Source organism: Orcinus orca, chromosome 8, assembly GCF_937001465.1.
Source record: "Orcinus orca chromosome 8, mOrcOrc1.1, whole genome shotgun sequence".
NCBI classification, from domain to species: Eukaryota; Metazoa; Chordata; class Mammalia; order Artiodactyla; family Delphinidae; genus Orcinus; species Orcinus orca.
The window spans coordinates 94,863,374-94,883,263 of record NC_064566.1 but is presented as its reverse complement, the minus strand read 5'-3'; the positions used below and the strand labels follow the sequence as shown (position 1 = coordinate 94,883,263).

At 51.4% G+C, this 19,890-nt stretch overlaps 1 protein-coding gene across 1 annotated transcript; it reads left to right on the top strand.

Annotated features, from left to right (window-relative positions):
* Window positions 1-4,878: 4,878 nt before the first annotated feature.
* SCN2B (sodium voltage-gated channel beta subunit 2) lies at window positions 4,879-19,557 on the top strand. The gene is made up of 4 exons (XM_049713780.1): window positions 4,879-5,693; window positions 14,263-14,429; window positions 14,732-14,942; window positions 15,613-19,557. Exons 1-4 carry the CDS (start codon window positions 5,624-5,626, stop codon window positions 15,810-15,812), a joined length of 648 nt encoding a protein of 215 aa, XP_049569737.1. The 5' UTR covers window positions 4,879-5,623; the 3' UTR covers window positions 15,813-19,557.
* Window positions 19,558-19,890: the final 333 nt, after the last annotated feature.

The following is a 19,890-nucleotide window of genomic DNA, read 5'->3' as shown; positions in this document are numbered from 1 at the left end:
GCCCCAAACCAAAATAGCCCTGCAAGGGACCATGGAAAAGACCTGCTTGCTCCCTCATGCCCTTCGCCTAGGGGTGGTTGTCTACTAAATCCAGGGCCATGAAGGCATATGGCATAGGGAATGGCTTCAAGGTCAAATAGGCCTGGTTTATATCTTGCCTCTGCCTCTTACTCTCTCTTCAGTATTGCAAAGTTTATGTCAATTCTTTGAGGCTATTTCCCAGATATAAAATACATTGTGGGGACTAAATGAGGTCAGTTAGGGGCTAGAGCCTGGTCTGGGCCCTCCATCCTCTTCCAGTGTGTTTCCCCCAGTGGATTTGTCTTCTGATGATTCAGTCTCCATCTCCCATTAATTTTTATTTCTATGGGCAGGAAGCCCTTGCAACCCTAAATACCTAAGTCCCTCTTCCCATTCAAAGAAAGAGTTAGGAACCTGAGCTCAGGGAAGGGCTTTGCATAGCTCCAAGGGGTGACATTCTGAAGGGTATGAAACCTGCTGGAGGTGGAGCAAGCTGGATCTCCTGGTAGATCCAAGCAGTTTTGTTGCTCAAATTTGTAGTATTTTAAGTCTCTAGGACACCAGATGCTCCCATATTCAAAGGCTTCCAGAAGCAAGCAGGCTTTTGCCAACAGAAAGCAGCATAAGGGTAGAGGGGGTGGGACCACCCAAGAATAATGGATAATCTGGCACCGTCAGAGTTTGGCTATTGGAATTGAAAACAGTTCAGCCTGTCTGTCCACTGCGGACCTGCAGAAGATGTGCCTCCTATTAAAGGCTGCAGCCTTCCGCCAGCCCTTTGGTCTTTTGTTTCTCTTTGCCACCCCACTCTTTCTCCTTCTGGCTAGCCCATATGCTTGCATGTCTATACTGGCACTTTTCTTTTATAAAACGCTAGCTCTGTGTGTGTGTGTGTGTGTGTGTGTGTGTGTGTGTGTGTGTGTGGAAGGGGTCACACTGCCACTGATTTGGCTCAGTTGCTTAGACCCAAAGAACCTTAGGTTGCAAGTTTTATCCCAACACAGACCAGTTATCTTCTTACTAAGAATAAACAAAGTTTCTCAAGACTCCTGACCTTCTGTCCTGGCCAGCTGGTTTGCAAATGTGGTTTGGTCTTCCTCAAGGGAGATCAGGCGATCCATTACCACTTCTATAAAGCCCAACTTTCGAAACACCACTTCTTTATCAAAAAATAAGGGAACTTGGAGTTTTCACAGAAAGCTAAACCCTTTCTTATTTCATAGGTGGTGAGAGCAATCGTGATTTACTTGTCCCAGAACTTTCAAAGCCCTTGTCTGAACTCCACAGCATATGTTCATGGCCTTCTGAGGTTGGGTACCATCTTGTCTACCCATCCACGTCTCTCATTTTTTTTTTTTTTTTTTTCCGTGACAGGAACCCTCTGCTCCATATACCTTGGTCTTTTGTGCTTCTGAGCCTTTGCTCTTGGTGTTCCCCTGCCTGGAATTCCCTTTTCCTTCTTGCCTGCCCAAGTCAACATTCCTTCAAGGCCCTGCTTGAGTCTCGCCTGGGTGATCTCCTATTTCTCACGTCTTCCTAGATGTCTCTACACTTACCAGATTTTATCTTCTGATGTTCTCTAATTGTTTCACGGGTGTGAGGCTTTCTTTCCTGCGAGAGATCTTAAACTCTTAGAGATCCTGTTTAGGTCTTTTCTGTGAGCTTTGCAGCACCTGACCCCATGTGGGACAGTCCCTTGTTGAATGGAATTCCTAGGGTGTGGAGTGGCTGGACCTGGCTCCCAGCCCTGGTTCTACCACACTTTGGCTGTGAAAGGTCAGGCTGATGGAGTTTCTGCTGTTTCCCCAGATGTAAAATAGACATTCATTCATTCATTCATTTTCATCTGCTCAGGGACCAGTAGTGGCCCAGCACAAACTAAAAAGAATAAGACACAACCCCTGTCTTTAAGAAGCTACAGTCTAGTTGGGGAGATAAGATGTATAAACAAAAAATGAAAATACTCCCTGACTCGGGCAACCCAGGTGTACTGTAGATGGGAATTGATACATTTGTCTCTCTATTTAGAAGGTAAGCTCTCAAAGGATGAGCTGTATATCACTCGTTTCTGGGTCTCTGGTTTCTAGCCTAGTGTCTGGCACATAGGGGACATTAAATAGATATTTGAGTTTGTTGACTGAGGGAATTGATAAATGAGTGAATGGACCCAGGGTCACAGCAGCAGAGAGAGGAGAGGTACGTAGGTACGACAAAGAAGGGGTTACTTTGTAGCAGACTTTTGAAGAAGGGCTAGGAGCTGGCTGAGTAGACAAGGGAGGAAGGGCATTCCTAGAAGAGGAAACTGCAGAGGCAGAGACACCATGATGTAAAGCCCTGTGCGGGGTAAGAGAAACCTCGCCTGGTGTGGAATGGCTTGGGAAGGGCCCGGGCAGAGGAGAGAGGTGAGTGAGATTGTTAACCCTGAGCAGGCCGCCGGTTGCTCTGCCCATTTACCCCTAAGTTTGTTTCTGCTTGCCGGTGCCTTCTCCCCAACCCCGCAAACCTGGCCTCTGCATTGCCCCTTGCTCCTGGGATGCGAACCTTTTAGTATTAGCTGAAGGTGTTACTTCTCAAGCTTTACTGTGCTCAAGAAACACCTAAAGATCTTGTTAAAAAGGCAGATTCTGATTCTTTGGGTCTGAGGTGGGGCCTGTGAGTGTACATTTCGAAGGAGAACCCAGGTGATGCTGAGGATGCTGGTCCAGTAAGGCAGTGGTACCTAGGGAGCCTCTTTGTAGCTTCAACCACGAATTCCAAAGGCAAAAGGAAGCTACCTTCCTTTAGATTATTTGTAACAGTCTTCCCCAGCAGGGTAGGTAATTGAGTGTTGTCTAATAAAATCTTCACGGATGAATGGCACTGGGTAGAAATGCCGAAAATAGGGCTTCATTTCCCAAATGGCCAGTCTTCACCAGTGGTGTCTTCATTCTGCAAAATACCTCTTCAAGTTTCTGCTTCCCAGGCTTGTATTGGCTCCTGGGGAAAGCGTATTCTTTTGGAGCAAATGGGCATCTGGAGGCCCACGTGAGTTGAGGGGAGGTTCTGGGGTAGCTCTCCTCCCGACTCACCCTGCCAGGGTGTCTCTCCCCTGATCTGGAGCCTTCTGACCCTTGGTCCTGGAGGGCTGGGTTGGACAAAGTCTGTAAAGTCATATACTTGGTTTCTCTTGGCCAAATTCTGGATTGAGGCAAAGGAACTTCTGGATCCCCTTCTTGTCTCAGATGTCCCCAAAACAGAAGCGTCTGGACCCAGTGTGAGACCAAGTGAGCCCAGTAATCAGCTTCCCTGGGCCTCACAGGCACGCTCAGCTGCATTAAGAAAAAGGAGGAGGCCGGCTATGTCAAACGAAAACTCTCGGGCTGACATGGTGCTGCAGACCTGGCCGAGGGGCTGTGCGGGAGCCAGGGCACGGGCTGGTGCCAATCTATCTCTCCGGGCACGCCTGTGAGCCAGGCCACTGCTGACAGCGGAGGAGGCCTGGGGCCTGAGGGTTGTGGCCACCGGAAGACACTTTTCTCCCTAGGCTGCCCCATCTCTTCTTCTCTGATTTTCCTTCCCTTGGGCTGTGAGCTCTGTGAATGCATGAGCCAGCTGCAGGCAGACTCTGGGGAAGTGACAGAGGAACTTTGGCGGCAGTCTGTGCAAGATGCAGGCATGGACAACCACCTCTGGTGTGGAGAAGCACAGAGGCCTCCTCTCCGCCTTTCTGCCTCTAGCAACTGCCACCCAGATTTGGCCCACTTCACTCCTCCCCAGCCTAGGACAGCCTCAGCGGCCTCAGCTAGATTTTACTGCCTTCACGATATGTGGACGATGTCTCACTCCTCTCCAAATTCATTCATTCATTCATTCATTCATTCAGGGTGCCCCCGTGCAGCTATGCAGCACCTGTTTATTGAGTGTCTGCTTTGAACCAAGCGCTGTGCTGGCCTCTCATTTGGTTCCTCCATGCCCTGCCTCTTAGCACCTTCTTTTACACACACACACACACACACACACACACACACACACACACACACACACACACGCAGAGGCCCCTTGCTTCATCTAGTCCAGTCTGCTCTTCTCTGTGTCTCTAAACACCCCAAGGGAAGGTGTCGTGTCTCCTCCCCTTGGCAACAGGCGATGTGGAATACTGGACATACCCAGTGTTTCACACAGACCTCAGTTTGAGTCCTGGCTCTGACTCTGCCCTTAACTATCCTAGGTAACTTGAGTGGGTTAGGCCCTGTCGGCCTCCGTTTCCTCATTGCAATTTTTAAAAAAAAGAGAAGAAATCACCTCTTCCAGGCTTACAATTAAGTACAAACTTTTAAAGACTTGGCACAGAGTTGATGCTCTAAGATGTGGGTGGCTCCCTCCTTGCTGCACCAGTGGCCCATCGCAAGTGCCTGTAGTGGCTACATGAGAACCTGTGTTCTCCTCAAATGTCTCCCCAGAGGAGTGGGGGTCACCTTATCTGCTTAGGGCCACGTGGGTACTCCACCCCAAGTTCTCCTACTTGTGACACTAGCCTATTGTTTTCTCCCTTTTTCAACATCTGTTGAAACAACCAGTTTCAACATCTGGTCTTGTGTCACCTACCTCCCCCCAACTTTTTTTCTTGGAATATTTTAAAGCAAGTTTCAACCATCGTATCATTTCACCTATAAGCACTCCAATGTGTATAATAGATAAAGATGTTAAAGAACATAACCACAAATTTTTTTTTTTGGCCATACCATGGGGCATGTGGGATAATAGTTCCCCGACCAGGGATCGAACTCGCGCCCCCTGCAGTGGAAGCACGGAGTCTTAACCACTGGATGGCCAGGGAAGTCCCAACCACAAAAAATTTTTAACACCCCCCCCCCCACCAAATCAAGAATTATTCATTAATATAATCTAACACCCAGTCCATATTTATTTTCTTCCCAATGATCTCAACAATGTCTTTTTACTGTTGATTTGATTGAATCAGGATTCCCCAAAAGTTCATGTTACAAATGACTGTAAGAGCTCTCAGGTATTTTTACACCAACCTGCTGTTCTGTTTTCAGTGGAAATGCTAGAAAAATGAGGAAGTTCTTACTTCCTGAAAGTCTCCCACCTCATTTCCCTGAACCCTTTTCAAACAAAACAAAAACTAGCATCTCCTTTTTTGGGTGTTTTTAAATGACAAAAAGAATTCACCCCTCACAGCAGCTTTGAAATAAATGGGTTCCTCAAACAACTTTCCAACTCCAACCATCACCCAAGTGGAGAAGAAAGGCAGGCCATGCTTTAGTTCTGGTTTTGGAGGGTAAAAATTTCCGAGGAACTTTGCTCTTTGCAGACAGACTTTTTTATGCCCTCCCACCTGCTTTTCGAAATCCACCAACCACAAAGTTTACTCCATCCACTTTTTTCTCTCTCCCTTCCACACTCCCTCTCTCTTTTTAGCAGCAACATACAAGCCGGCCATATTAGAGAGATGGAAATAAAGCTTCCTTAATGTTGTATGTGTCTTTGAAGTACATCTGTGCATTTTTCTTTTAGCATCTAACCATTCCTCCCCTGTAGCCCTCGGCCCCTCAAATCACCCTCTCCCTATCCCACCCGACTAACATCTCAGTCTCTGAAAATGCACAAAGATGCCTGGCTACCTCGCCCTGCCTTCAGTCTCACGGGGCTCAGTCTCTTTTTCTCTTTGGGTAAGTTAGACTGCACATCTGCATGCTTCTGAGGGTACAGAAGTGCAGCCGCAACAGGAGGAGGATGGGGGCCGGGGGCAGGAAAGAAGACATCGCTTGAGCCTCCCTTCGGCGTTGTCCTTGGGAAGGGAGGCGCGGGGATGGGGGGAGATGTGGCTGGGGACTGCATAACGCTGGGACGACTTGGTCGCAGAAACGTTGGGTCAGGGGATCTGAGGGTTCCTCGGAGGTGTCAATTGTCAAGGGAGGTGATTTTTCTTTGGATTTCCCTGAAATGGACGTATGTGGGGCTGGGGGCCGAGGGTAGGCTGATGTGCAGAGCCTCTTCATGGATTTTTTCTTTTAGCTGCTACAAATCTCCTGGGACTTAATGCTCCCTTAAGGGGCTTCTTCTGTGAACCTTGATCTTTGGAATCTGGTGGATTTAGGATGTCAGAAAAGCGTGTATGGGGGGAGTAGAGGGGCAGAAAGTTGAGTCTGGGTCTGGCTTCCTGGAAATCTGTACCACCGATTTGTTGCAGTGTGTGGAGGCGTAGGTGGGAAGCAGGCTTGAGGAGCAATCTCTGCATTGGGAAGAGAACTGCTGAAGCAGGCACTGATGGAGAAGCTCTCTGGCTTGGGCCAGATGGAGTGGAGGAGGGGTCAGGTGAAGGGATCAGAACAAAAAAAAAAAGAAAAAAAGGGAACACATGAGTGTGGTTGTGGCCCTTTGGATCACGTCTCTGAACTGTCCAGCCCCACCTTGCCGACTGTCAAGAGATCCAAATGCTAATTTCATACATGGCCACTTAGGGACTTCCTGGTGGGCAGGTGGGCTAGGGGGTCACTTGCAAGCCTGCTTTATAGGTAGTCTCCTTTTTGCTCTTAAACTTACTCATTGCTGGCATACAGTTGAGGATCCAGTCCAACGGCTGTCAGTGGGAATATTCCCCATCACAAAGTTTCTCTCTCCCTCCTTCTCTCGCTCTTTTTCTCTCCTTCTCTGGCATGCTGTGCTGGTTATTGGGCTGGAGTGCTAGAGACAGCCCAGGGCCCCTGGCAGCCTGCACGGTAAGGCCTGTGAGCTTTGCTGAGTTACTGAACATATTAACAACAGAGCAGGAGTGTTAGGGAAGCTCAGGCAGTAGAGACAGCATGAGCCTTGGACTCGATCTGGGTTTAAAGCCACCTTTGTCATTTACTTCATACTATCAGCAAGTTACTCCCCTCTGAGCTTCAGTTCTTTCCTGGGTGAACTGGAGAATACCTACTGCCTGGGTTTTTTGTGAGTCTGGCACATAGCAAGTGCTTAATAATAGCTACGCTTTATGAACTCTTTTCACGTGCCCACGCGCTGTGTATCTTGTTTAGTCCTCACGGCAACTGGTAACTGCATGGGACAGATACATTATGATCCTCACGTTACAGATGAGGAAACAGGCACAGAGAGGTTAAGTAACTTGCCCAATAAGGTCACAGTAGTTTAAGGGGAGGTGAGATTTGAACCCCTTGTTGTCTGACTTCACCCCTTTCTTTTTTATTTTTTAACATCTTTATTGGAGTGTAATTGCTTTACAGTGGTGTGTTAGTTTCTGCTGTATAACAAAGTGAATCAGTTATACATATACATATATCCCCATATTCCCTCCCTCTTGTGTCTCCCTCCCACCCTCCCTATCCCACCCCTCTAGGTGGTCACAAAGCACCGAGCTGATCTCCCTGTGCTATGCGGCTGCTTCCCACTAGCTTTCGGTTTGGTAGTGCATATATGTACATGCCACTCTCTCACTTTGTCCCAGCTTACCCTTCCCCCTTCCCATATCCTCAAGTCCATTCTCTAGTAGGTCTGTGTCTTTATTCCCGTCCTGCCCCTAGGTTCTTCATGACCATTTTTTCTTTTTTACATTCCATGTATATGTGTTAGCATACGGTATTTGATTTTCTCTCTCTGACTTACTTCACTCTGTATGACAGACTCTAGGTCCATCCACCTCACCACAAATAACTCAATTTCGTTCCTTTTTATGGCTGAGTAATATTCCATTGTATATATGTGCCACATCTTCTTTATCCATTCATCTGTCGATGGACACTAAGGTTGCTTCCATGTCCTGGCTATTGTGAATAGAGCTGCAATGAACATTGTGGTACATGACTCTTTTTGAATTATGGTTTTCTCAGGGTATATGCCCAGTACTGGGATTGCTGGGCCATATGGTAGGTCTATTTTTAGTTTTTTAAGGAACCTACATACTGTTCTCCATAGTGGCTGAACCAATTCACATTCCCACCAGCAGTGCAAGAGTGTCCCCTTTTCTCCACTCCCTCTCCAGCATTTATTTTTTGTAGATTTTTTGATGATGGCCATTTTGACTTGTGTGAGGTGATACCTCATTGTAGTTTTGATTTGCATTTCTCTAATGATTAATGATGTTGAGCATCTTTTCATGTGTTTGTTGGCAACCCGTATATCTTCTTTGGAGAAATGTCTATTTAGGTCTTCTGCCCATTTTTGGATTGGGTTGTTTGTTTTTTGTTACTGAGCTGCATGAGCTGCTTGTATATTTTGGAGATTAATCCTTCATCAGTTGCTTCATTTGCAAGTATTTTCTCCCATTCTGAGGGTTGTCTTTTCGTCTTGTTTATGGTTTCCTTTGCTGTGCAAAAGCTTTAAGTTTCATTAGGTCCCATTTGTTTATTTTTGTTTTTATTTCTATTTCTCTAGGAGGTGGGTCAAAAAGGATCTTGCTGTGATATATGTCATAGAGTGTCCTGCCTATGTTTTCCTCTAAGAGTTTTATAGTGTCTGGCTTTACATTTAGGTCTTTAATCCATTTTGAGTTTATTTTTGCTTCACCCCATTCTTAACCACTGAATTCTACTGCCCCCGATATTTAAGAAATGATGCTGCTATAGTAACAATAATTTGGATCAAAGAATCTTAAGTATAGGCAAAAGAGGGGAGTTGGGTGAGTGACCAGTGTGCAAGGAAATGAGGATGGAGGACAGGCAACCTGTTTGGGCAGTTAGGGAGAGCTTCCTGCAGGAGGGAGAGCCTTATCTAAGTGAAGAAAGCAAGGGGGCTCGGGGACCAGGACCAGGGTGTGGCTTAGAGGAAGATGGAATCTAGGGTGAAGAGGTCAGGGCATGGGGGCTGTGAGGCGGTGGTGGGAGGAGGCTAAAGCCTCTGCAAAGCTGGATGGGGGGAGGGTGCAGGAGTAGGACCTCGAACTTGAACTTGATTGGTGCTGTGATGAGACAGGCCCTGGTACTCCGAGGCCGAGGGCTCAAGTGGACAATGGAACCTTGGTGGTTGTAGCAGCATCAGTCCCCAAGATGGAGGGATGTCCCAAGTGACAAGGGAGGGGACTGACACAGGGCCTGGAGGATGACTACAGAGCTGACAAAGGGACAGGGGACAGCTGGCCAACCTGCTGTACACACCACAGAAGCACATGGGACTAGTTTTCAGTTAGAAGCAATCCAAATGATTGGTTTTCCTTAGAGTTTTTCTCAAAACTCTTAGCTCCACGGTCACTGGCCTGGTTACCAAAGTCTGGGTTATGTTAGGCGAGGCTTAGAAAGTGGAGTCTGGTCCTCACTCAACCCCACTGCACACGGACACACAGGGGAAAACACCTTCCCTTCCCTCTCCAGACTTTTATCGAGTGCCCACTGTGTGTCACATGCTGTTCCGGGTCCAGGGATGCCAAGATAAATAAGAATCAGCTCCCCAGAGCCTCCCGAGGGACTAGGGAACATAAACAAAAAATAGTAATGCAGCATCCCATGTGCTGTTAGCAGCTAACCTTTGGTGGGGGCTGACCATGATCCAGGCACCGCTGTGCGCTTTATGTTTTAGTGTTCAATCCTCACAACGGCCCCAGGAGGTAGGGCCTATTGTTGTCTCCCATTTTACGGATGAGGAAACTGAGGTGCTGGGAGGTGAACCATCTTGCCTAAGATCAGACCACGGCGCTAGAGCGCTGGTCTTGGCCACTATGCCATTCTGCTTCCCGGTCTGGAAGTGACAGAAACCTCCCGGTCTGGGGAGAGGTCACGGGCACTGGAGAAGCTGCCACGGGGGCGATGCCTTGTTAGCTGGGATCTGCGGGGTAAGCAGTAGGGCTCAGGGGCAGCAGGGTGAATGAGCTTTCCAACCTGCAGCAAAAACACGTGCAAAGGCATGGAGGAGTGGAAGAAGGTGGCGTTTTCAGGAAAGTAAGAACTCCAGGGTCACTGGAGTGGAGGAAGCGTGAAGGGTTGGGAGCAGGACAGGAAATGAGGCTGGGATGCTGGATGGTCCCAGATGGCAAAGGGCTCAGAAGCCCAGGAGCCTGGACGAGATCCTGAAAGCAGCAGGGAGCCAATGGCAATTGGGGATGAGGGGTGACAAGGACAGGTGCTCTTCTGGCTGCATGGGGGTGGCCTGGCCTGGGAGGGAGACCTGAGGTGGTGGGTCTGAATGGTAAGGCAGCCCAGGAGTTGGGCTGCGTGTCACAGTCACCTGGGTAGCAGGGGCTGCCCTGGGACACGGCATGCTCCAGAAGGGTGGGGACTAATTTCTCTTCTTAGACAAACTCTGTTCTTTTTTTTTTAACCAAGAAAAAAATTAACCTACCTCATAGGTTGCTGCAGGGTTGGAAAGAGGCATGAAGAGAATTAACTTCTAGTCTGTGTAGGAAATAGTGTTTGACAGGAGATGAGCAAATTTTTGTGATCTCTGCAAGATGGGCCAGTTAGAAAAGTATATGACATGGGGCCTGAGGTGCCCAGATACACCTTAGGGAGAGTGAGGGGCCCTGGGCATTGGTGAAGTTTTGGAACTGAGCTCAAAAGCCACATACTTACGATACCCTTGTTGAATCATTTCCTTTCTGTGAGTTGGAGATCAGAGACTCAGGCTCCAGACATGGTCCCAAATGGGAAAACCAGGAAGATTGTGAGCCCCCCTTGTATGGAGGTTCCTTTAAAGAAGACCATTCCCCTCTGGCCAGCCTGACTGCCTGGGGGCTGACATGGGGGCTGGACCTGCCATGTAGACAGCAGGAGGACTGAGCCCTGGGACCCCTTGGTACAAAACTCACCCCCTCACCCAGCCTCCACCCCTCAACCTGCTGTCTAGAGCCTGGCAGCCTGGCAGCCTGCGTTCCAATCTAGCTTTGTCACTTACCAGCTGTGAACTTGGGCTATTCATTTAACTTTTTTGTGCTCCATTTCCCCACTTGGAAAGTGGGGGTGATAATAGGGTTGCTGTATTAAATGAGGTGATATCTGTAGGGTATGTAAACAGCGCCTGGCGCACAGTAAGCATCTTGTTGTTACTATGAAGTCCCTTTGTGGCCCTAGCCGTGGATTCGGCTAATTTCCCGAAGCAGCAGAGCTCACCAGGAGCCCAGGATTTTGCTCACAGCTCTGTCCTCGCTGCACGATGATTTCCTCATCTTTAACGAGGGCCTGGATTGGTGAAAGGCCTAAGGCCCTTGCCCTGAGCTGGGACGCTGGGAGACCTCAGGCGGAAGTGGGCGCTGTACTGGGAGTCAGGAACCGTGATTCGGGACCCGGCTTGTCCCTACCTGCTGTGTGTCTCTCTCAGGCCTCAGTTTCCTCGTTGGTAAGATGATGGAGCTGGATCTACAATTCCTGAGGTTCCCCCTGCTTTGGTGACTCCTGTTCCTCTCTCTGCAGTTGGGACTTGACGGTTGACCTCTCTGACCACTAGAGGGCACACGTGTCCGCCTGGTGCCTCCTGCAGGCTGTGCCGTAGGGATGCGGGGAAGGAGCCGCATTGCACCTCTCAGTCTGCCCTCCTCCTGCTGGCCAGAAAAGGCCCCTCACTCCCCAGGGCTCTGCCCTCCCGCACAGCAGAGTGCTAGCTCCTTCAAGTTGGAGGCAGCTCCTGGTAGGGTTCAAGTTCTGTCTCTGGAGTGATGTTGTGGCCTGGGGCGGGACACAGGCAGGGATGGGTCAGCCAGATGTGTGGGACCTACTTCCTAATGCCACTTGGAGGCTCTTTTTGCTCAGGTGCCCTGGGAAGGTCGCGGAACCTTCCCAGGGAAGGTGCTAGAGAAGCAAGGTGTTCCTGGGATGTGAGGTAAGCTCAGGACAAGGCCCTGCCGGGCTCCTTCCCTGAAGATACCTCCGCCTCTGCAGAGCGGGGGCGGAGATGGCATTTTCAGCACACCTCCTCCTCGCCTGGCGCTGTGCTCAGTGCTTTCATAACGCTGTGAGAGCGAGGAGATGGGAACTGGGCTTTGTTCTCCTGGGGCTGCCGCTCAGCCTCTCCAGTTCGTATTTCCCTGATGAGCACTTCAGCACACCTGGCCTTGCAGGTGGAGCCGTGTGCCTGTCCCTCCATCTAGGGCTGGGTCCTGACCTCCCTGGCCAGCAGTTCAGAGCATCTCCTGTTTTTAAGTCCTGCCTGCTGGCCCTGGCCACTCATCCGAAGGGATGAGCCGAGTGGAAGGGCTTCGCTATCCCTGCTTCCAGGCTGCAGTGCTGCTGTTCCTGGGGTGGGGCCCGGCAGCTTTGCACAGCGAAATCTTCTGCAAAACGCGAGCCCTGTGCAATCCGGGGGAATTCCAAGGGGCTGCCCCGAGGGGTCAGGCTCCAACGTGGCCCTGCCTAAGCCCTTCCTGCTTAGGGGGCAGAACTTGAGGAGAATTTAGGCTACCCTTTGCCTTATTTTTATTTTGTATTTTTTTTTTTTTTGGCGGTGCCTTGAAGCTTGCGGGATCTTAGTTCCCCCATCAGGGATTGAACCCCAGGCCACCGCAGTGAAAGTGCTGAGTCCTAACCACTGGACCGCCAGGGAATTCCCCTACCCTTTGCTTTACATATTTTATCTTATTTAATTATTACCGTAACCCCAGGAGGTAGGTATCATCAGCTGCGTTTTACAGAGGAGGGGCCTGAGGCTCAGAAGATAGAGGAACTTGCCCATGTTCTCCCAGCCGATAGAAGGCAGAGCTGGGATTGAACCACATCTACTGGGGTCTCCGTGCCTCCTAGCTGCCCCCCTGCCGTCCCCTAGCGGCTTCTTCTCCCACTCAGAAGAATAGTGTCCCAGTCCTGGCCTGACTCTGGGACCTCAGCTCTCTCCAGTTGCCCCCTTGATCACTCTGCTGGTTGTGCTTCAGATACGTGATGCTCATTCCAACCCCTGGAACTTTCCTCTTGATGTTCGGCTGCCTTGCATTCCTTCAAAATTTCAAATGGCTTCACTCCTTCACTTTAGTGGGGGGCCACCTACAGGGCAGCGCTCGGAGCAGCTCTCCCTGACCACCCGATGTCAAACACACCCTGCACCTTGCTTTATTTTTTACAGCCCTTGCCTGTGAATCAATAGCTAAAGTTACATTATTTCTTTTCCCTGTTAATGTCTGTCCCCCTCCCTAGGATATAAGCTCCATGTTACAGTACCTCTGCCTGCCTCCATCATAGCAATAATCCCTGGGCCCTAGACTGAGTGCCTGGGGCACCGGAGGTGATTTATAAATATTTGGTAAATGAGTGAATGAATGATTGATACTGAGCATTACTGCTTCTCCTTTATAAAGAATATTCATCTTTTGGGATGAGGTTTTGAGCATACTGGCAGAGAATTTTGGAATTCAGCCCAGGGCTAGGGTGAGGTGAGTGCAGTGCCTAGGGTGCAAAATTTAAGGAGGTGTTTGCATGACCCTGAGGGCGGGCACCCCCTTAAATCTCGCGCCCAAGGCTTTCTGCCCCTCTGTGGGCGGGGGGTGGGATGGGCACTGCAGCTTCAGCTGGGAGGGCTTCGGCTCACTCCCCTCACCCTAGACTCTGCCCTGCTTGGAATGTCAGAGTGGGATGGGCCTTCTCAGGCCACACGCCCAGGGCTCCTGGACCAGGTCCAGTGTTCCCCAGAGGATTCTGCACCCTGCTGTCCCTGCAGCCTGTATCAGCTCCTTGCTGCGGTGTGTCCAGGCCTGGCATCTCCAAAAGGGGCTCCTGTCCTTGTAGACCCATCAGTTGATCCCTTTGAATTGTGCCTATTCTTCTGGGGCATCTCTTCCTTCCCGTTGCTTGTCTGCTGTCCCTGCCAGGAGCCTGAGGAAGAGAAGGGGGCTGGGCTGGGCTGGGCTGGGCATATGGCTTGACTCTTCCCTGCGGTATAGAGAGCGAGGCCTTCTGTATCTGCATCTGTCCTCAAGGCTGCCTGCCCCCAGGGGACACTGCAGCTTCCGCTGGAAGGGCTTTGGCTCAGCCGAGATGGTTGAAAGTGGTGCGAAGGAGGGGGAACCGAGGCCAGCACCGTGCAGCCCCTTGTCTAAGCCATCAGGTGGCCATGACAGGCCTGTGGCAGGACAGCCAGATGGAGGGCAGGCTTGAGGCCATCTGTCTGTCCCTGGCTTGACAGATGATGTGCTCTCTCTCCACCCCAAGGGCCACATCAGTTACTGCTTAGGAGCTTTGCCCACCCCACTCCACCCCACCCCCTAATTTCAGCCATAAGGGACCCCGCCAGCTGTCCTAGCTCTGCTCCGCTCCCCACCAGATGCAGAGGCTTGCCCCCTCCCTGGCCTTGTCTGCCAGAATCCTCACCAGCTTGTGGCTTTGTCCACAGTGCCACCAGGGAGGAGCATGGAAGTCACAGTACCTACCACCCTCAACGTCCTCAATGGCTCTGATGCCCGCCTGTCCTGCACCTTCAACTCCTGCTACACCGTGAACCACAAACAGTTCTCCCTGAACTGGACTTACCAGGAGTGTAGTAACTGCTCCGAGGAGATGGTGAGTTCTCAGATGGAAGCAGGGGTGGGGGAGGCAGGAGCCCCACAGCGTGAAGCTCCCCTTTCCCACCACCTGCCCCTGCACTGTACCAGGACCCTAGCATACCCTGGTGGGCTATCTGCTCCTGAGGGCATTGGCAGAGGTGTGCTGTCGTGCCTGGGTGGCCCTGGGAGGGTGGCAGAGACCTAGAGGTGACTGCCTCTCTTCCAGGTAGAAGGGTGCATGGGAGGAGGGGCATCCTGCTGTCCTTGCAGCTCCTTGCTCATGCAGCCCCCTATCCTGTCGCCTCCTGCCCCCCCCAGTTTCTCCAGTTCCGCATGAAGATCATTAACCTGAAGCTGGAGCGGTTCCGAGACCGCGTGGAGTTCTCAGGGAACCCCAGCAAGTATGACGTGTCAGTCACGCTGAGAAACGTGCAGCTGGAGGATGAGGGCACCTACAACTGCTACATCATGAACCCACCCGACCGCCACCGCGGCCACGGCAAGATCTACCTGCAAGTCCTGATGGAAGGTGAGGGGCTGCTGGGGGGCCCTGCCCATTCCCACCCAGCTACTCTCCAGCAGGACTAGCTGGGGCTCCTTGGGAGAGGCTGTGCCCTCCTGACGTGCTGGGTGGAAGGCATCTGTTTTACTCCTTCCCGTCCTTGAGGACTATGTCTCAGGGAGTCCTGATGATGCTGTCCAGCATGATCACGATCTTAAGAATCCCAAGAGCAGCTTTCATTTATTGGACACTTGCTATGTCTCAGTTATAGGTAGGGCTAAACCCTCTAGATGCAATATCTCACTTCATCCTCATACAACCCTATGAGGGAGGTACTATGATTATTCCCATTTTACAGATGAGGAAACTGAGGCTACGTAAGGTACCTAAGGTCACACAATTAATAAATAGTACAATCAGGACTCAAATTGGGTCCATTTGACCTCAAAGTCCATCCTCTTGGATACTGCATTATATTGCCCTCCCCTGGGGCTTTTAGGTGTCCTGGGATTATGGGGTGGGTGGGGCGCTTAGAGGTCCATGGCCTGGGTTGATTTTTGCTTTGACTAGAGTGCTTTCCACGGAGGAGAGTAAAGTCAGGACCACCCCACACCTACTGCAGGGAGCAGGGGCCAGTGGACGAGGCTCCCTTTTCCAGCCCTAGGGCTCAGCGGGTCTGTTTCCTCTCCTTCTCCAGAGCCCCCTGAGCGGGATTCCACTGTGGCCGTGATCGTGGGCGCCTCCGTCGGGGGCTTTCTGGCTGTGGTCATCTTGGTGCTGATGGTAGTAAAGTGTGTGAGGAGGAAAAAAGAGCAGAAACTGAGCACGGATGACCTGAAGACGGAGGAGGAGGGCAAGACGGATGGAGAGGGCAACGCGGACAATGGCACCAAGTAACGGGCGGGCGGCCGGCCCTGCAGCCCCTCCCTTGCGTCCTGTCTCCCTCCCACTCTCCGCCCCGCACTGTGTGCCCCCGCCTGCCCTCTCTTGGTGTGCTTCTCTCGAACCAGGATCCCAGGGCTGACCTGGGGCCTCCTGAACCCCTCCCTTCGTATCCGCCACCCTGCACCAAGAGAGACTCACCTCTCTTTGATTCGAGAAACCTGCCCTGGCGTCTGGGATGTGTGGGCCCTGGGGGGGAGGGAGAAGCGGGCTCAAAACTGCCAGCCTCTGAGAAGAGGCAGGAGGCCTGTGGGAGGGGCGCAGAGAGAGAAGGGGGAGGGTGGGCAGTGGAGGAGGAGGAGGCCAGCTGTCCAGTCTGCCCAGTGCGTGGACTGGTCTGGTGGCCGCTTCAGAGGGGACCTGCAGGTGGGACGGGGCTCTGCTGGCTGCCTCTAGAAGGCCTGGGGTGTGGCATGCCTCTGCTCCCAGAGCTGCCCCTAGCCCTGGGCAGCCTTGTCACGGGGGTGGTGATGGGTTCCTATAACTTGGGGGTGTGTTGAAGGGATGACCGTGCGTTTCCTGGGCCTTGAAGGGAAGGAAGCTGGAGGCAGCTGGAGACAAGCCTTGGCCCAGGGAGCTCTGCTCTCACCTTTCTCCTTCGATAGCTGCTACCACAGAAGCCTCTGGGTTTCTGTGGGCTTGCTTAAGCCCTTGGGATTTTTGGTAGGAAAAGTACCAAAGGGCTGCTGAGCTAGGCCGTGGGGGGCGGGGAGTCGTGTTTCTCCAGGTGCTGGTCATTTTTCACCGCAGTTACCCACTCACAGGAGGCAACTGCAAAGTTAGCTGAGGGACGAGGGGCTGGGGGCTCCTTTGTAAAATGGAGTTCAAGGTTGACTGCCTCCTCCCCCAGGGTGGCCACCATCACCTGGGCCAGGAGCAGCTGAGGTGCGGAGACAAGGAGAGAGGGGGTGGGAGCCACGTCAGAGGAGTAGGTGTGCAGAGCGGGGGCCTCGCTGGGGCTTCTGTTCAGACTTCCCCCGTTACCCTCAGCAGGGTTTCATCTGGCTTTTGGCCCTGAGGGAAGCCTGAGGGGAGCCCGGTAGCCTCTGAGACCCTGTGGCCATGTCACATCTGGAGCCATGTCACACCCTCCCCTGCCCCGACAGTTCTCTCTGGGGGGACGGAAAGTAGCATTTGTGGGGAGCCAACTTTCACTGCCATTTTACTCACATGAAGAGGGAATCGCTCAAGCCTCAGGAGCGGGAGAGAGACAGAGAGAAACTGCCTTGGAAGATCCTCAGAGATCAGCTAGCCAAGTCACCCATACTACAGACCGGGAGACTGAGGTTCAAACTCACAACCGAGGGGCCTGCTTCTCCTCTGGTTCCTCAGTCTCCAGGTTGGATGAATAAAGCCACGCTTTGCCCAGTGGGAGGGGCCTCTGCAGACAGAGAGATGAAGGAGATGAGGGGAGGGAGGTGAGCTCCTCCAGCCCTGCTCAACTCCCTGGAGCCCAGCCCCTCCAGGCTGTGACTGAGGCAGGGATGGGGTGATGGGAGTGGGAGGGCAGAGCTGCTGGAATGCCCCACGCCCACCCCAGGCTGACCCTCTGCAGCACTTCCCAGCCTTTCTCAGAGCTCAGGCCCTGCCTGGGCTCAGGGGATCAGAGCCCAGGGCAGGAGTCTGGGGAAAGGGGGTAGAGATGGGACTCTGACAGCTTCTGGGACCCCTCTCTGCCTCTGCCCAGCCGATGGCCTTTTTGGGGAGAGAGTAATAGTATATGGGCGATTCAGTTTAATTCACTTCAATTCAACATCCATTTATTGAGCATCTCCTATGTGCCAGGCACTGGACCAGGTACTGGAGATGCACACAAAGCCATAACAGAGCTGGGAACTGCTAGGTCAGCACTGTGGGGACCAAGATGAATTTTTTTTTGGTGCATCTAATTCCACCTCTGCAGCCACTGCTTCCAGGACTGGAGTAGGAGAAAAAGGAAGAGATTCCAGAATCTGGGCCCTGGGAAGGGGGCAAAGGAAGGAAAGAGGGAAGATGCAATAAGGAAGAGGGTGAGAGGCCAGACAGAGTGGAGGGTGGGCAACCAGCCTGAGAGCTCCTGGGTGGGATGAGTCCAGCTCACCTGGAAATTCTAGCTCATCAGTACCTAACTGCCAATCAACACACTGCCAATGGGGGTGGGCTAAGCCCCCAGGATGCCTGGGGTAGGTGGACATTGCCCATCCTTGGAGCCAACCAGCTGAGAGGGGAGAGATGGGTAGTGGGCACCCTCGTTCCAGCTGAGACCAAGGGTGGTTGTAATAACATGTCTGCAGCTTGCAGATTTCACTTTTTGGCAACTTCTTAAGTGCTCTCCTCTTCCGGGATGAGTGAGGATCTGTGTGGATGCTGGGAACTTTTCTTTTTCCAGGACTCATAACATTTAGGGAAATTGTTTGCAAGATTCCCTAGGTTTATTCTAAGAAGTCCTAACTCTCTATTAAGAAGCCCAAGACTTCTGGGTTCCTTCCTTTCTCTGCCCTGCCCTAGAGGGTCCTAGGGAGAGCAGTGCCTGTCCAGGGGCCTCAGGCGCCCAAGCAGATGGGGATGGGCCAGGAACCACCTTTGTCTCAGGTACCCATCCTCATATGCACTTTCTCCCCAAGCCTCTTAGAGTCTCTTCCAGAGGCCTCATAGAGCTGCCTCCCCCAGGGCAATGAGGCTGGGAACAAAATGGAGCTTCTGTGCGTAGAGGTGGGAGACTGGTGAGATGTTTCCACAGCACCCTGCTTTCTAGTGTATACCTCTTCCTGCACCGTGGGGCTCAAGCCCTACTTCTGGCCGCATGTTCCCATCACTGCGCTCTGCTGGGTTCAGTCTGCTGGTTTTCTCAACTGCCTCTGCCTCTCCTGCTCTCTTGGAACCCCGTATCTGTCCCTTTCTCCTCATTAAGGGCCCCTGGAAAGAGAGATGGGCTCGCCAACCCATGGGATTTAGCTTGTAGGAACAAAGCACACTTTTTCAGGACTGAAATGCCTTGAGGTGCCTTGGAACTGGCTTTGGAAATAGATATCTGCCCCCTAGCTCTGGACTAATCACAGTTATTCCCAATTTATAAAAAGGAAAAGCTGGACCCATATTTCTCCCTGTGAGTCTCCTTGGTGAGGTTGGGCTGGTAAGTATTTGCAAGGTCAGGTTAAGCAGATGGACAATTGAAAATGCTGGCCAGGTCCAAAAGACAGTCCCAGGCCATAGGAATGGCTTGGTGCAATTGGAACGGGCGATGAATGGAGAAATTTTTCTTCCTACATACGTCTTAAGGATAGAAAGCCTGTGTCTCTTGCTGTGCCTCTTGCTGATGTCTTCCTTTATTGAAGCTTGCTGATGCGTTTGTACATAGTCTATATATAGGTAGAGATATATGATATATACAAATATAAAACATCTCACTACATCTACCCCAAAAGTTACGTTGAGGGGGCAACAATTATTTCTCAGTGTTTTGAGTTGATTCACCAAAGGCAAATTATGGAACGTTCTTATTGCTCTTTGTGCACTTGGAGGGGAAAACACAACTACTTATGCACTTTCTAGGATTTATGTGCTATGTGGTAATGGAAGAGGTGGTGGAGAGAGAAACTGAAATGGTCCTCTGTGACCCAACTGCTGTGATGTGTCTGCTTTGGGGAGCAGACCGTTTCTGTTGCAGTTTGTCTCGTTGCTTGGATTTATTGGCTGCAATAAACAGATGGTCTCCCCTGAACATCCCTTGAGTGTGACTTTTTTCAGGGGTGCAGAGTGGGGCAAGTTGAGGCGGTGCCAGGATTTTCACAGGGAGTCCTGTTGTTCCTTTCCTGGTGATGCCATTGACACTGCTGGGTCCCCATCAATGATGAGATCATTCTGCTCCCCTCTTGTTAGATGTTTCCTCTTTTCCCCTCATTGCCTTCACAGAATCCTGGGGGACTCCATCCACCTTGAAAGCACCCTGGGGACAGGGTGTCTAAACACCCACTTCTTGGAGGGCTCTTGGTTATTTCTGGAAGATGACAACACTTTATGTCCCCAAGGCTAACCGTCATGCCGATGTTGTCTA

Coding starts and splice junctions, on each gene's coding strand:
- SCN2B (XM_049713780.1), top strand. CDS start 5,624: ATGCACAAAGATGCCTGGCTACCTCGCCCTGCCTTCAGTCTCACGGGG. Junction 5,694..14,262: donor CAGTCTCTTTTTCTCTTTGG/GTAAGTTAGACT, acceptor CTTTGTCCACAG/TGCCACCAGGGAGGAGCATG. Junction 14,430..14,731: donor GTAACTGCTCCGAGGAGATG/GTGAGTTCTCAG, acceptor TGCCCCCCCCAG/TTTCTCCAGTTCCGCATGAA.